General features: G+C 41.5%; 1 protein-coding gene across 5 annotated transcripts in view; it reads right to left on the bottom strand.

The window, feature by feature from the left end:
* ARHGAP29 (Rho GTPase activating protein 29) overlaps positions 1–6,956 on the bottom strand; it is a 51,731-nt gene extending 44,775 nt beyond the window's left edge. For 2 of the 5 annotated variants that reach the window (XM_032117717.1, XM_032117718.1), the window contains exons 1-2: positions 6,853–6,956; positions 3,759–4,104 (exon numbers count right to left, since the gene is read on the bottom strand). In XM_032117717.1, coding sequence (XP_031973608.1) covers positions 3,759–4,020 — 262 coding nt within the window. In that variant the 5' untranslated portion in view covers positions 4,021–4,104; positions 6,853–6,956. Of the gene's footprint in view, positions 1–3,758; positions 4,105–6,143; positions 6,465–6,852 lie in introns of those variants that run through there. The other 3 variants (XM_032117714.1, XM_032117716.1, XM_032117715.1) reach the window with 2 other exon arrangements.
* Between the last annotated feature and the right edge of the window lie 7,495 nt (positions 6,957–14,451).

The raw sequence follows: 14,451 nt of genomic DNA, 5'->3' as shown, positions 1-14,451 counted from the left end.
TGAAACACAGTATTTCTCACAGTCTCAAGGGCAGACCTTATAGTACATACTATATTTCTTAAAAAAAAATAAAAAGCAGCAGATGTCACAAAACTAGTAGCTAACTACCTTCAGAGTAGGGAAACAGGAATGCTCCCCCCTTTCTAATGCAATACAAGCAAAAGCTACTATGTACTGTTGAAAGATGAAATACTTACTCTCAGTTCATAATTAAGAGACATTTTACTGTGTCCTAAATATTCTTTTGTGTGGTCTTTTTAAACATGAGAAAATTAATCTCATTTGAGCAAAGACCACACAGTAGCATTATTTACTTAAAGCAACAATAAAGTTTATTATAGGCAGTAAAAGCTTGGACTGTAGTCACCACCCTCATACATAAATACCTATTGAAAAGATTCTCAACTTTGCATATCAATGCAATAAGCAATATTGCTTTTGAACTGGTTGATTCTCTAATACAAGTTTGTAAGAGTTAGGTCCTGCATGTTTGGGACAAGAACTAACCTCTTCAAGTTACCAGATTCACCTTAAATATAACTCACACACTCCAAAATCTTTAATATTTTCAGTACTATAGTCAGGTTTTTAAGCCCTCAGCAGGTCTCCATGGGAAGCAAACAACTTCTCAGTTCCTAAAACCGCTTTTACCATAGGAAGTTACTTCTCATCTTGAGTGCCACTACTCTGAAAACCACAGATTGGCTCCAGCCTTTAGACTGTATTTCCCTGTGTGTCCTACCTTTCCAAAGAGGGGTGTAAGTTGAAAGCAACAATAAAAGTTTCTCACACTCTGAGCCGATAGCTGAAATGTTATTGTTGGAACTCAAAAAGCATAGAGAAAACACAGAGAAAACTCACCAGCTTTCAAGCCATTATGTCTTAACAGTTTGTACTCCAGATTTACATTAGAACAGAAAGAAGTAAACCTGGGGCACATTAGAAAAACAGAATGCCATCAATAAAACTGAACAGTCAAATGAACAGCACTAAGAATAGCACAAATTACAGGAAATTATCTGAGTCTTCTAAGTATTAATTCAACATACACTCTCAAATCCAGCCTTCCAGGCAGGGATTGCTAGGGAATTTTTTTCATTTTCTTCTTATAAGAAAGAAGATTGACTTATTTTGAGTCTTGTCAATAAATTTCAATTATCTCTGACTTCATAAAGTACAAATGCTACAACTGAAGACAATCTTTCAGTTCAAACACAAAAACACAATAACAACTGTCCTTACTAGCACTAGCCACATGACAATCTTGCTGATCTGGAAATTGAGCTGAAGACTGGACCAAGAGACTGATGCAGTCAGTTGCACTAACCACCACTACAGTTCCAGCCTGTCAAGTAGAATTAAATACAAGATTTGTGAAACAGCACTGGATTTATTGACATAGGTTCAAAAAATGCCCAGAGCTCTCCTTTAATGAAAACAACAGTAAAGTATCTTGATCTTATGCCTCAGATCAGAGCATTTATAACAGAATGTTACATCCAATGAGTACAAGGCCTAAGGGACAGCAAGAGCCTAAAGGTATGAAACACACAGTATTTCACTCAAGACAAGAGACAACTGCAGCTCCCTCATGTCCAAACATCTGTCAAACTTTTAAACTCTACAGTTACATTCAGAGTGTTTTGGTTTGCTGTTTTGGTTGGTTGGTTGTTGGTTTGGGTTTCCCTTTGTTGAATGAAAGGTACCAAAAATTTATTCAGCATTATGACAATGAGACTACTGTAAGAAATTAAATCATGTTAGCATAAGGAATGCAAAGAGAAGTAGCCTTGGAATCTATGGAACATTTCATTTACCTAGTACTCCCCTCAAGAGACTTCAACTTATTCTTCATGTTACAAATCTACTTGCATTGGTACCATAACAAAACACAGTTCAAGTCTGTAATCCCAAGGCACTTACGTTCTAGTTTAGACACAAACACATGTTATAGCCCAAAATCTCTTAAGATTTTTCATCCAAGATTGGTTCACTACATCAGATGAATGTTAAGTGAACCATGGGTGAAAAATTGCTGGGCTCTTCCGTGACAGCTCAGGTACCACAAACAGGGAATACAAGCATCAGTCAGCATGACACTGAAGGCACACTTGGTAATCAGCTGCCAACCACTGCAGACCCCAGCAGCAGAACGGGGACAGTTGGGAGCCACATGGCCAAGCATGAAGCTACGGTGCATCAGGAGTTTAGACAAATCTGCCAGAGAGGCAATACAACAACTAATAGTTGATGTAGAAGCTGAGGGAACAGTGGTTAGAAGCTGAAAGACCTACAGCAGACTAGGAATGCTTACCAAGCAAATATAAACAGTCACTGATGAAACCCTTCTAAAAAGGAAGAAATTAATTTCCTATCCCCACAACTGATTCCATCTTGGAATAATTAATGTAACTAATTTCAGGCTGGTGGTAAGCGGCAAGCATTACAAACCAGAATTTTATGCACAAGAAGTCTGCTCAACCACCTTAGAAGGTTTTTGTTAGTTTTTGGACAGACAATTGCAAACATTTCCAAACATCAGAAAATGCAAACCAAGCTATGCAGCTTCTAGGAGGTTGTCTCCAGCCAGCAGTAAGCAAGGCCAGCATTATGGAGCTTTCTATATTATGGGGACAAAGATCAAAAAACACTCCCAACTGTGGAAAAGAAACATCTTTCCTTTATAAATTATAAATCCTTTAAATGGACAACACTGTTTCACAAATTAATTCTATACCATAGTATAAAACAAGATGACAACTCCTGTCTTCCATGTTAGTTTTTTTGGATCTTCTGAGTTCAAAATTTTAAACTGACAAGTAATTAATTTGCTGCATGGCAACAGGAATACTTCAGTGTTTTAATAGTCCTTTCCCACAGGATGCCCATTTCATTCTCAGTAGCCACCAGACACCCAACCTCACAAATAACTGCTCATCCTGTGTGCTCGGCAAAAACCTATAAGGACACGACATGGGCACTGGTGTCAAACTATTGCTCTTTTAAGAATTGTTCACACACCTTTTAGCAGCAGTATTTCAGCTGTGGGCACACTCACTTGAACACAGAGGTGACTGCAAATGCTCAGCACTCAGGACATCTTATACAAAACTGCTCTGGTTGTTATTTCAGCTATTAATCTCACAAAATTTAGATAAAAGCTTTCCTGCTGAGGACCAAAACAGGACTAATGCTATTTCCCCAAAAGGAACAGGAACACAGTAACGCACACCTCTCACAAGCAGGAAAATTTGCAGTTTCCACCTGCTGGCAGAAGACGGTAAATACTTCTCTTGCAAAGGAAGACAGCGTAGTTATATTCTACCTTAAAACTCAAACTACTAGTGTATAAGACTTTCAAAGACCAAACTAGCCTAGAAAACTGAAATATAACCAAAATAGTAATAGAACTGTTTGGAATTAGAAAAAACGTCCAAGTGGTTAAAAAACTGATCGGTTGATGGTCTCACAAATTTAAGTATCAGCCTAGATATCAGCCTAGACAGCCTGCTAAGAACTTATTTTCCCTTGTTACGATTATGAAACAGATTGCACTCTTCTGGTAAGGAAATACAGAACCCAAACTAAAAACCATCACTTCCCGTAATCGTCATGCTGGGGGTGGGGAGGGAAGAGGAAGGGAGGATAAATGGTGAAGGTAAAGGGCAGGGGAAACAACCACAGCAAACACTAGTTAAAACATACAAATAGAGTAGTTAGGGTTTCAGAAAATCTAAGAATTAAGAAAACTGACAGACCTTCTGAAAGAAAGGCTTCCTTCAAATAGAGTAGCACATCTGCAAATTTTCTGACATCATTCACCAGTTGCATGATATATTCTGGATCCACAACAGGATTATCATAGCAGTCAGAGTTGGAGCTAATGCTGCTCAGAGAGCTGCTCTTGGTGCTGCGCCCCATTCCCCAATTTCCTGAATTCGAGATGGTGAAGAAGTTGGAGGTAGACAGTCGGGCTAATCCCAAACCACGCTTGTTACTGCCGCCGTTCTGTCGCAACATCCCAGCAGCCGCTGTACTTGTAGAGCTCCCGCAGTTAACACTCACTGCCACTTGATGTCCATTGGACAAGCCAAAGGCGAAACCCTTAAAAATTGGGGAGGGGGAAGGAGGTGGAGGAGAAGGAAAAATGCTGATTAGTATAGAAATATATGTGAAGCAATACTTTTGTACTGACAAGATCCAAAACTTCTTTCAAGATGATACTGCTTTACATAAAAATGCTAACTGAGTACTATAAAGGCTTTTGACTATTTGAAGTTATTTAAATATGTACAGTAGATAGATTGTTGCATTAAAAAAAAAAAAAAAATCAATGGCATGCCAAAATTATTTCAAAAGCTAATCGTGATGCATGCTTATTTCATGAGAAAAGTTTCTTCCACGAATATTTATTCTGCGAACCTTAAAAATTGCATTCTGTACATTTACCAAGACCTATTCTTTACCCTGAGATGTTACTATAACTGAATACAACTGCAAAAACACTTGATGTGATAGACTATGATCAACATCCCTTCTTGCATGAACCACCAAGCCATATTCAGCATCCTGTCTCTTAAGACAATACACAGCCTTGATCCGATAGGATGAATTTTCTCTGTGAAGTGTGCCAAGCAAAAAACCATGGCTTATCACAGTTTGTCTTGGAAAGGAAAACATCCTCAAAGAAGTTATCTGGGCTTTTCAGCCTGTTATCTACTAATATGAAAGGCAATCAAAAGAAAGACATAGAAAAGTGAAGAGAGTGAAAAAATATTTTAGTATCAAAGTTTATCTGCAAATCTCAGTGCAGTTATCTTGAATGATGTTGCTCTGCTCAGAAAGTTCCACCATAAAAATGCACAAATTTGGGGGAGTATAAATTAAGCAACTACCTGCATTCCTTTCTTTTAGGAGAAAAAAAAAACAAAAAACCAGAAAGCTACCGAAAAATTTGGCATGTCAGGTTAAGCGATTCATTTCAAAGCAGCAAACTGCAGGTGGCAGAGTCAGGTACGCTTCCAGCAGCTCCCACAACGCCTGCTGTTGTTCTCTCAACACCAGGAGAGATTCTCATTGTTTACAGTATAGCATAAACACCACAGGGGAAAAAAAACAACCAAAAACCAAACCGGAACACAACAGCTAAAACATTAGTGTGGGTTGCAGACACATCTGCAGCAAATCTTCAAATTCAATTACTTTACCTAAAAATAAAAGTTATTATGAACTAAAAAATACAGGTTGAAACGGGTTCTCCTGCATATGTTTGTATTTGGTTAGACCAACTAAAGTAGTAGCACCTTTAGCACTTTGAACACTCCCACTATGAATTTCAATAGGCATTACTCTAATGCACTTCAATTATTTTTCCATTATTTCTGCTTTATTTCTGTTTGCAGTTTAAAAATATCAGAGGAAACATGGTCAAAGCAGTTGTTTTTGTAATTAACCTGCAGGCCTTCCAGGGAATGTGTGCTGGGGGAAGGGGAAGAAAACTTCAAAATTTAACACAAATTACCTGCTCTAATTTCTGTTTACTGCTTAAAGTCAGTACCTGTAAGAGTACTCATGACACTATACAAATAATGCAGATAATTAAGTAATTCTAAACACCTCAAGTAGATTGAAGTGAGGTTTACATTAAACATAGTATTTAAGTAAGTTTCTTCTGTTCCCACATATAATTCTCATGGCTACAAAGCTACTTTGCAATTTTACCTTGCAATTAAGGCAAAACAAGCCACATAACCTTCTCTCCTCTTAACAAGTGTGATATCTATTTATATCGAGAAAGATTTTCATATTATTTAAAATACATGCCTCTTTTAAGTCTGGCCAGCTTCACAGTCAACTTTTTAAGTAGCGTGATGTCTTAGACCTGTTTCAGTGGGAAGCCCATGCTTTTAAAGCTGTATTATTTTAGAAATGTTGCCTTTTTTGTACAAGTAGTACAAAAATGCCAACACTTTGAAAACTATGGAAGTGATGACAAAGTGTTTCTGAACGGAAAAAAACTTGAGAAAACCAAAGCTGAGCAGCTTAGCACAAGAGGCACCTTTTCCTCATAAATATTAGCCCTTATGTCTGTTCCTCCTGTGTTACAAGGCAGATGGGGAAAGTTTCCCTCCCAGAACACATGCCTTTCATTACTGAGAAGTGTTTCATATTTCTTCAGGAGACTCTGGCTTTGAAAACGAAAAGCATCCACCAGCTTTGCTATAAACGCCTCCAGACTCCTTTGGCTCACAGCGAGCCATTGCCCGTCCCGACGGAAAAAAGATAAAAAAAAATAAAGCGGCAGATATTTCAAAAATTTGCTCTCCCAGCACAATTTCCCCAGTAGGGAGGGGAAGAAAGGAGGAAAAAACAAAAAGTAAGAAAAAAAGAAAGGAAAAAAGGGGCCACGTCGCTGGCGGGCCGAGGGCAGGGCCGTTCCCGGTGTCCGGGGTGGGGGTCGGCGCCCCGCCCTGACCCCTCCGCACATTCCCGGCGCCCCGCGGCCGCCCCGGACCGCAGGGCCCCGTGGCTGGCAGCCCCCGCGCAGCGCGGGCCCCGGGGCCGCGGCAGGTACGGGGCAGGGGCCGCGAGAGGTGCGGGGCAGAGCGGAGGTGGGCGTGCGGGGAAGCGCCCGGCACCGCTCCCGGGAACCGCCGGGCGGGGAGGTGGGAGTTGCTGGGGCCAGACTCGCACTAGGAGGGGGGCGCCGGGCCCCTCCAGCCGCCCCCGTTCGCCCGGCGGCTCACCGGCGCCCTGCCCCACGCTCGCCCACGGCTCCTCCCGACGGCGACCAGCGACGCTCCCCCCCCTCGTCCCGCCGCGGCGTTCCCGGTGCCTACGGCCGGCGCTTACCGGAGAGCGGTGGCCGAGCGCAGGCAGCAGCCGCGCCGCCGCGGGCCCCTCGCACGGCCGCCCCGCTGCCCATGTAGCGCCCTCCCCTCAGCAAGCCCCGCGCTCCGCCGCCGCTGCCGGCCCCGCCCGCGCTCCGCCATTGGCCGGGCGGCTCCAGGGGCGGGGCTCCGGCGGGACACGCCCCCGGCGGGCTCCGCAAGCGCCGGTGCGCGGGCCCGGGCGGGAGCGGGGCTGAGCGGCGGGCGGGGGAGCGGGACGGCGGCAGGTGCGACGCGCGGAGCGAGGGTGCGCCCGCCGGGCCCGCCGCGCAGCGCGCACCTCCGCGGGGAGCCGAGACACACCCGCCGTTGAGCGTGCGTGCTAAGCGCGGGGAAAGGAGCCGCACTGGAGCAACTGGGGTACACACAACAAGCTGCAAAAGTGAGGAAAAGTCCAAATTCAGGCCACGTGGTATTTAGCAAACAGGCTTGCTTTTAAGTGATTTGGCCAACAAGAAACACAAACACCGTGGCAAAGCACAGAATAAATTTCTCATGCTCAACCTCCCACACTTTGTTTTCCTGGATCCAGTTTCTCACTCATTGTACAGCTTCCAGTATTGTTATGGGTGAGTAACGTGTGCACGCACACACTTTCTACTAAGCCTGCTTTTATTCCTGGATGAGCTCTGCAGTAACAAATGAGAGCAGTAACAAAATTAATATATAACGACAGACTATATCCCCAGGATGGGAGTGGATTCACCTACCCAGACAGCCCAAATCTTGGCATAATTTAGCTTCTGAATTTAGTTGCATGTGCAGATATATGCACCTTTGTCTGGTTAAGAGGAAAGAGAAGTTGGAAAAGCAGAAATTTGCATCATCATACAGAAACTCAGATAGTTCTCAGCAACACCACGACCTTTAGACCTGAGTACAGACTTCTGTTACATCATCTCACAGTGACTGATGGCAGCAGTAGCTTTTCCATCTTCTAGATGCAGGACTACAAACCCACACTTTATTTCTCGCTATTAAAAGGCCATTTAAATTCAGCAATCTTAGATCCAATGCCAAAGTTCAGGAATGGGATTTACTTTCAATAACATATCAAAGCCCTCATCATCTAATTCCTAGCCCAGTTCCTCAGTGCTAGCAGTTTCAGGCTTTACATCTTGAGTTTCCCCATCCTTGCTCCAGCCTCCTTCCCCAGCCACTCCCATGCAGGATTTTGTGTTAGAGCACCAACTTTCCCCTTGGTTCATCCTTCCTCTCCATATTTACCATTATTTATTCTACTGGAATAATTTTATTTCTTTTGGAATTCATAAAGCCTGAAACTAAACAACTAAACTAAAACAAGTTGTGACATTTCTTATTTCTAGTGTCAATGTTAACCACTGTTCAGTAAGTTTTCTTCATCTTGAAAAATTATAAATAAAATGTGATGTAAATTTAGAAATCCAGTGTTATAAATAACTGTTATAAATTCTTCAAGTCTTCTAAGCATGGGGGAAAAAAAGAAAACAATACTCTGAGCTTCAAAAGGATTTTGATCATTCAGGTAATCGACCCTGCAAATGTCAAAATCAGGCCAGAGTAAACAATTGTAAACTAATTTAATGTGAAAGCAAGGAAGTATTGTAGGGAATGCAGGTTAAATAGTACAATCAACAATCACATCATCAGAAAAAGAAAGGTTTATTGGGGGGAAAAGACATTGAAACCATTAGATACGTGTTCAATAGCAACAAAAAAGATAAACAAGAAATCCCACCTATACTTATCAATAGATAGAATACAAAGCAATGGATACTATTTGGTCAGCCAAACCTTTGTTCAGAAGAAAAGCCTATAGCTACAGCTGTCTCTCATCCTTGCAGACACTCTTTTTGAAAATAGAAGTGACTTTATCTTTCTATAACTACACCATTCCCAGGCACATTTTAGAAAATTCTAGGAAGAATAAACTCAGCTGTTCCAAGTACATATATACTCTAGTCCTTCCACTGTTTCTGAAGTAGACATACACTTCATTATGCTCCAATTCCTCCACAGTCTTGTCTCTCCCATGTCAGCTCTCACATAAGCTAACCTGCGTCCATACAAGAGTTCAGCAAATTTATTGGTGAATTGTTTATTTGAAAAAAAACCCCAGTTCTAGAGGTCAAATTGAAAGTGACAAAGAAATAGAAATACTAGGATTACATGTTTTTATGCTTTTGTAATATTTTTTTCACTTACTTTTGATTTAAAACATAAAAGTGTTCTACATTGTGGGAGGCCTAGCTTCAAACATCTTTTGAAAAAAGGATTTGAGCCCACATCTGCTGCATTATGGGAATGTTAAGTGAAGTTTTGGGTTTTCCTCAAAGCAAAACAACAAACAATTGTCCTTTTTCATTTTCATTGTTCAGAACTCTTTTCCTCACCATTTTCAGTTTGGCTGCCAAATTGAATACAGATCGTCAGCACTCCCCCTGAATCAAATCTAGCACAAAACAGCTGCAACCACATCTCAGACTGTACAGTGTTGATTACCTCCTAAACTGCCTTGGAAAATATGACATGAAAGAGAAATGGAACTAACAGATCTACCTTCAAGAAAATGTGCCTTGCATGAAAGGCCAGGCGTACATCACAGCTTGCAACTTTTGCTGCAGCAGATAAACTGGAAAGAGGATTAAGGGTCTGACAGCTGCTGTATGTTGGTCACCCTTTACTAGTCCACAAGACAAATGCCCCTTTTCAGCCAAGTATAGTCTACAGCATCACTAATGCAGGCTTCAGGACAGTAACAGAAATTGAGCAGGTGAAAAGTTGCTTAAAGTAATTTTTTTTCTGCACTTACCTAACATAGTTTACTTGGAATGAACTATTAGGTAAACTATTAGGCAAGTAGTGAAGACTGGGGCAATAAGTGTCCAGTGTCTCAACAATGTAGTCTCCAAGAAGAGAAACCAAAACTGAATTTGTTTTCATTAAAAATGCTGAGTTTTCATGAGAGCAGGCACTGAAATGTCCAACTTGGTAAGAGTCAGTTCTATGATTCTTTTAACATTTTTTTTCCTGATAGAGCATGAGTCCAAGGTGAAATAAAAGCTATAGCATATTTCTGTTACAATAAAGACAAACCAACAAAACCCCCAAACACCAAGTACCTGTTTCTTACTTTACTCGGCAAAAGTCCCTTTGAAATCCAAAGAAACACCTGCCTGATGAAAACTGCTCTACATTGCAGCTTCCAGTCACTGTTTAGAGATGAAACATTTCTAGGTTGCAGCATTAATGTAACTAGAACTGGGAAAGTAACTTCTGTTAAAAAATCAGTTTCAAAATACTGTCTCTATTCTATCTATGTGCAGAAGTGCCAGATATTCTAGACTAGATGGAAGACATAAATTATGAGCAGATAGCTTACTGCAAGCAATAAGGATTCAGTGCCAGAGCTGGATATTTGCTACTATTGTTAACTGCCACATCTGCAAAAGAAGCAACAGCAAGAAACCCAACTCTGGCCCCACAATGAGCATCACTTTAAATAATTTTTAACTGTGAGACATAAGTTGGTAGAAGTTTCTACCTTCTGCTTACATTCCGACAAGCAGAATTCTGCTCTCAAGAAGTATTTCCATAAACCATTTCTTTTCAAGAATTTATATACAGGCTCCTGTAAAAGGCCAACATAATCTGTGTATCAGAAAACATTCAAGACTCAGCTTCTGTTAAAGGAAATAATGTGACATTTTTAGTAAAATAAAACCTGCCCACTGCTATATTTTAAGTTTTAGTAAACTGTTACTGAAGAACAGCTAGAAGTCAAACCTGAAAATTATTTGTATGAAGTCTGAGAAAACTCAGAAAATTGTTCCCCCAGCCTTCTTCCGTCTACTGATGGTTTATAAAAGAATTTATTTTTTCTCTCACCAAAAGGTCTTTTTGGTTATAATAAATACCACCCACCTACCTGAGAACCCATCAAGACATAAGATTCATGCACACTTCCTAGAACACTCTGCATTTCAGTCAGTGCAGCTGATGCCCTTAGGGGAGCTATGTGGGTGAAACTACAGCAGCCACTGTGTACTGGTATGAACCTGCAGAGCCAACTGATAGAGAACAGGAGCACCCCATCTCCTGCAGGCGTGCCACTCACACAGGGATCAGCCATCTCTCTCTTCGTGGTACTAGTCTTCAAGGCAGACCACAAAGATGAGCAAGGGAAATGAAATCCATAGTTTAGCATGTATTAAAAAATGAAATTTTTATTTAATGGCTCATTGTAATTCACCCCCAAGACAATCCATCCATGCTTTATAATGTAATGAACAAGGTCTCTTTTCTACAGGAGATATTCGCTCAATCACCTCTCCCCTTGCTAATAGTCCTGTTCTCCACTAATCTCTCTTCTATTTCACAATTATTGTCTGGTTTTTCTCTCAGATGATCTAGCTGGTTTTTAGCTTGATGCAGAGCAGTTACTATCAGACCTGATGTCCCCAAACTGTTGACTTTTTCTTTTCAGTTATATCAACTGGTCTTCCCTCTTACCTGGCATCCTGCCTTGCTCAGGATGAGCTACATAACATCTTAAACTGTTCCTCAAAAATTATGCAAGGCTGGAAGCACAATGTGAGAAATGCAACTGGACACGGAACAACTCCATTTGCTAATTCTCCAGGGAAAAGGATTGCCACTGGCATATGCAGCACCCCATTTCCAAATTTTTAACAAGCAGTTTCTTAAGAAACTTCCACCTTAACTAGCAATTGCCAAGGAGAACAGTGGGTGGTGAGGAATGAGAGGAAAGACTGCATGAAGGAAACAACTTCCAGAACGTTCGCAGCTTGCCAAACACACTATTAACCAACAGTAATTACGGCACAGCGACCTGCTGCTGTGGGAGCCAGAAGGCCTGAAGCTACCACCCTGGCTCAGTTAGCCCCACCTGCCCTACCGGTACCAGCAGGATTTAAGGCAGAGAAAGCCCAACAATTAAGGGTTAGCAGAGAAACAGCCTGTTTCTACAGGGAACAGGAGGTTTGGCTGGGAACTCCTTGTAGGTGGTATCCTGCCAAAAGCTGTCAGCTGGGCAGCTCTTGGTCGGATGTGCTCTGGGCAGCAGGGCTGCTGCCTGCCAGCTGAGAGAGGTGGTAAGCAAAGCTGTCGGTGCTGGATTTGCCTGGCAAGCGAAGGGGCTTGTGATGCAGCTTCTGTTGGCTTTGTGATTTGAGTTCAAGGTTGGAAGTAGATTATAGGATACAGAGACAGTGTTACCCAGTTTCTGGAAGCCCTCAGGACAGCAGGCCTGCAGGGTGCTGAGGGGACTCCTGCTGTTGCCAGGTTTCTGTCTCACTGCTCTGAGCACACAAAGTCCTTCTGCAAGCACTGGCTATCACTGCTCTCAGCTTCATGTTCTTTACAGTATTTAGTACTTAAAGAATTTGATAAATCAGGTTAAAAAAAAAAAAGTGTGGCTAGAAATGTTTCCTTCCCCCAAATTTGACTAATTATTAACACAACAGTAAGTCAATTCAAATGTAGCAAATAAACCCCTTAATCCTCAGTAGTTTCAGAACTATTTTTAACGTACATTCCATTTTTCCTCTAACAATAGTTCTCTGCCAGGGAGAACAGTGTATTTCAGGTTGGGAGAGCACATAAGGTCCTTAAGCAGCAATCAAATTCATTACATGTGATTAAGTGGTTTCTACTTCCAGATCCATGCTTTTGCCTCTTCCTTCCTTCTCCTGCCTCTGATGTTGTGTCATGATTGTTTCAATCCGGTCCTGACAAAATGATCTAGGTTAAAAGAACCCCTATGGTTAAAGGTCTTGAAGTTCACTCAGATCATTTTGCCAAGACAGCGAGTACAGCCTGCCTCAAAGGTGGCAAATCAAAGTGTACTAGTTTGTGATGGGGTAGGGAGTTGTAACCTCACAACCTGCTTAAGGGGAACCTGGAGTGGTTTTTTTCATTGTGGCTCAGGGTTTTCTGTGCTCGTCTTATGGACTCTACTAGGCTTCCATACTCTACTTGGCAGTTTTGTTGCCAGAGATCATATTTTTATGTTGGAGCCTAGATAAATAAAAGAGAGATTCAGCTAAAGATCAGCACTGCTGATACCTTGGTTGTTATGTAGTTTGTTCAAGAAGAAACTGTTTCAGATTCAGTTTTGATGACAATATATATGTTTGAGATACAATGATGTATGTTTGCTGTGAACAAGTGAACCTTGTTTCATGAGTGTAGTTAAAGCATAAAGATGACCAATATTGGCTGGTAAGGACAACTGAGCTAATCGTGATGAAACTGAACTATTGTGCCTGTGTGTTGTTCAAAGTTTATCTGAACTGCAGCTAGAGCAGAGTGCTTGGACACGGTGAGGGAAAGGTGATGAACTGCATTCTCCTGTGCATAACTAATGGCCACTGGTTGGTACTTCAGGACTCAAAAGGACTGGGAAATAAAGGTTGTTATTCTCCTCACTAGAGAGCAAGATGTACTTCACCTTTTACTAAAGCTCATAATGAAGTTATATGCTAAAGTAGAGCTATGCAATTACTCTTCTTTCCAACTACAAAAGCAGCATCTGACCATAATATTAGCAAGGCTAGGAAAACATAATCCAGCTATAATGACTGGATCTCAAGCTTTACTGAATTTCATATGCTGGTCACATTACCTGAGGAAGTATTTTTTTGTACAAGGAGCTCATTCAGTAGTTTTCATCCTGGACTTTGTAACCTGAATATCTCGGTCAAGTTCTTTCTAACATCTTCTTACCAAATTAAGTATTACAGTCAGCTTTGTGATACAGTAGTTTCAATCACCTGTATTAATGGAGGTCTTTAAAATGATATTACACTTTATTGAACACTGGTGCATGTATAGATGCTAGAGGGTATAATATTGTTCAATGAGGTTGCTAAAGTGATTATGATGTGTGCATAGGCTTTCAAAGTACAGCGCTATTGCCGGTGTCTTCTGTGCCAGTGCATGCAGATCCTGTGGCAATACTGTCATGAGAATTCTGTGGCATGTCTCTAGACCAGCATCAGGAGAGGGCTCTACTCCTAGTCCTGCATAACAATTTGCTTCATTTGTGGGTGGTATTTCTCATGTACAAACACCTGGTCACCTCTGTCAACGGCAATTATGAATGCTTCTCGATCATGAATATGAGTTTCACACAGAGCTTCTGGGAGAAGATTTTCGACTCTAACTGAGCTTTTCCACCCATCAGTATTTCCTTTCTTTCAAAATATTGGATCTTCACCCAAGTGATATAATTACAGAGGAAAGAAACATCTGCTATGCAGTTGTGAGACTTGTCCATATGAACAGATCTCATATAAATAAATGCAAGTAGAAAAGGCACGGGCCCTTTAAAGACAAGTTACTAAGTGTCTCTGACTTATCTTTGAGTTTGCTGATCCCTGAATTACTGTACAAAAGCTTCAGTAAAAATAGTGAACTCTATCCAGTTTCTGATGGAACAATTGTAGATGCCTGGTCCCAAGGGACAATTCCTGAGTGGCTCCCAGCCTTGGTGCAGCATCTGAAATCCTGAGGGGGATTTCCTACTGAACTTAACTGCTCTTTGCCCAGGGCACAG

Source organism: Corvus moneduloides, chromosome 9 (genome assembly GCF_009650955.1).
Source record: "Corvus moneduloides isolate bCorMon1 chromosome 9, bCorMon1.pri, whole genome shotgun sequence".
Lineage (NCBI taxonomy): Eukaryota > Metazoa > Chordata > Aves > Passeriformes > Corvidae > Corvus > Corvus moneduloides.
The sequence above is the reverse complement of the archived record's forward strand: the minus strand, read 5'-3'. Positions and strand labels throughout refer to the sequence as shown.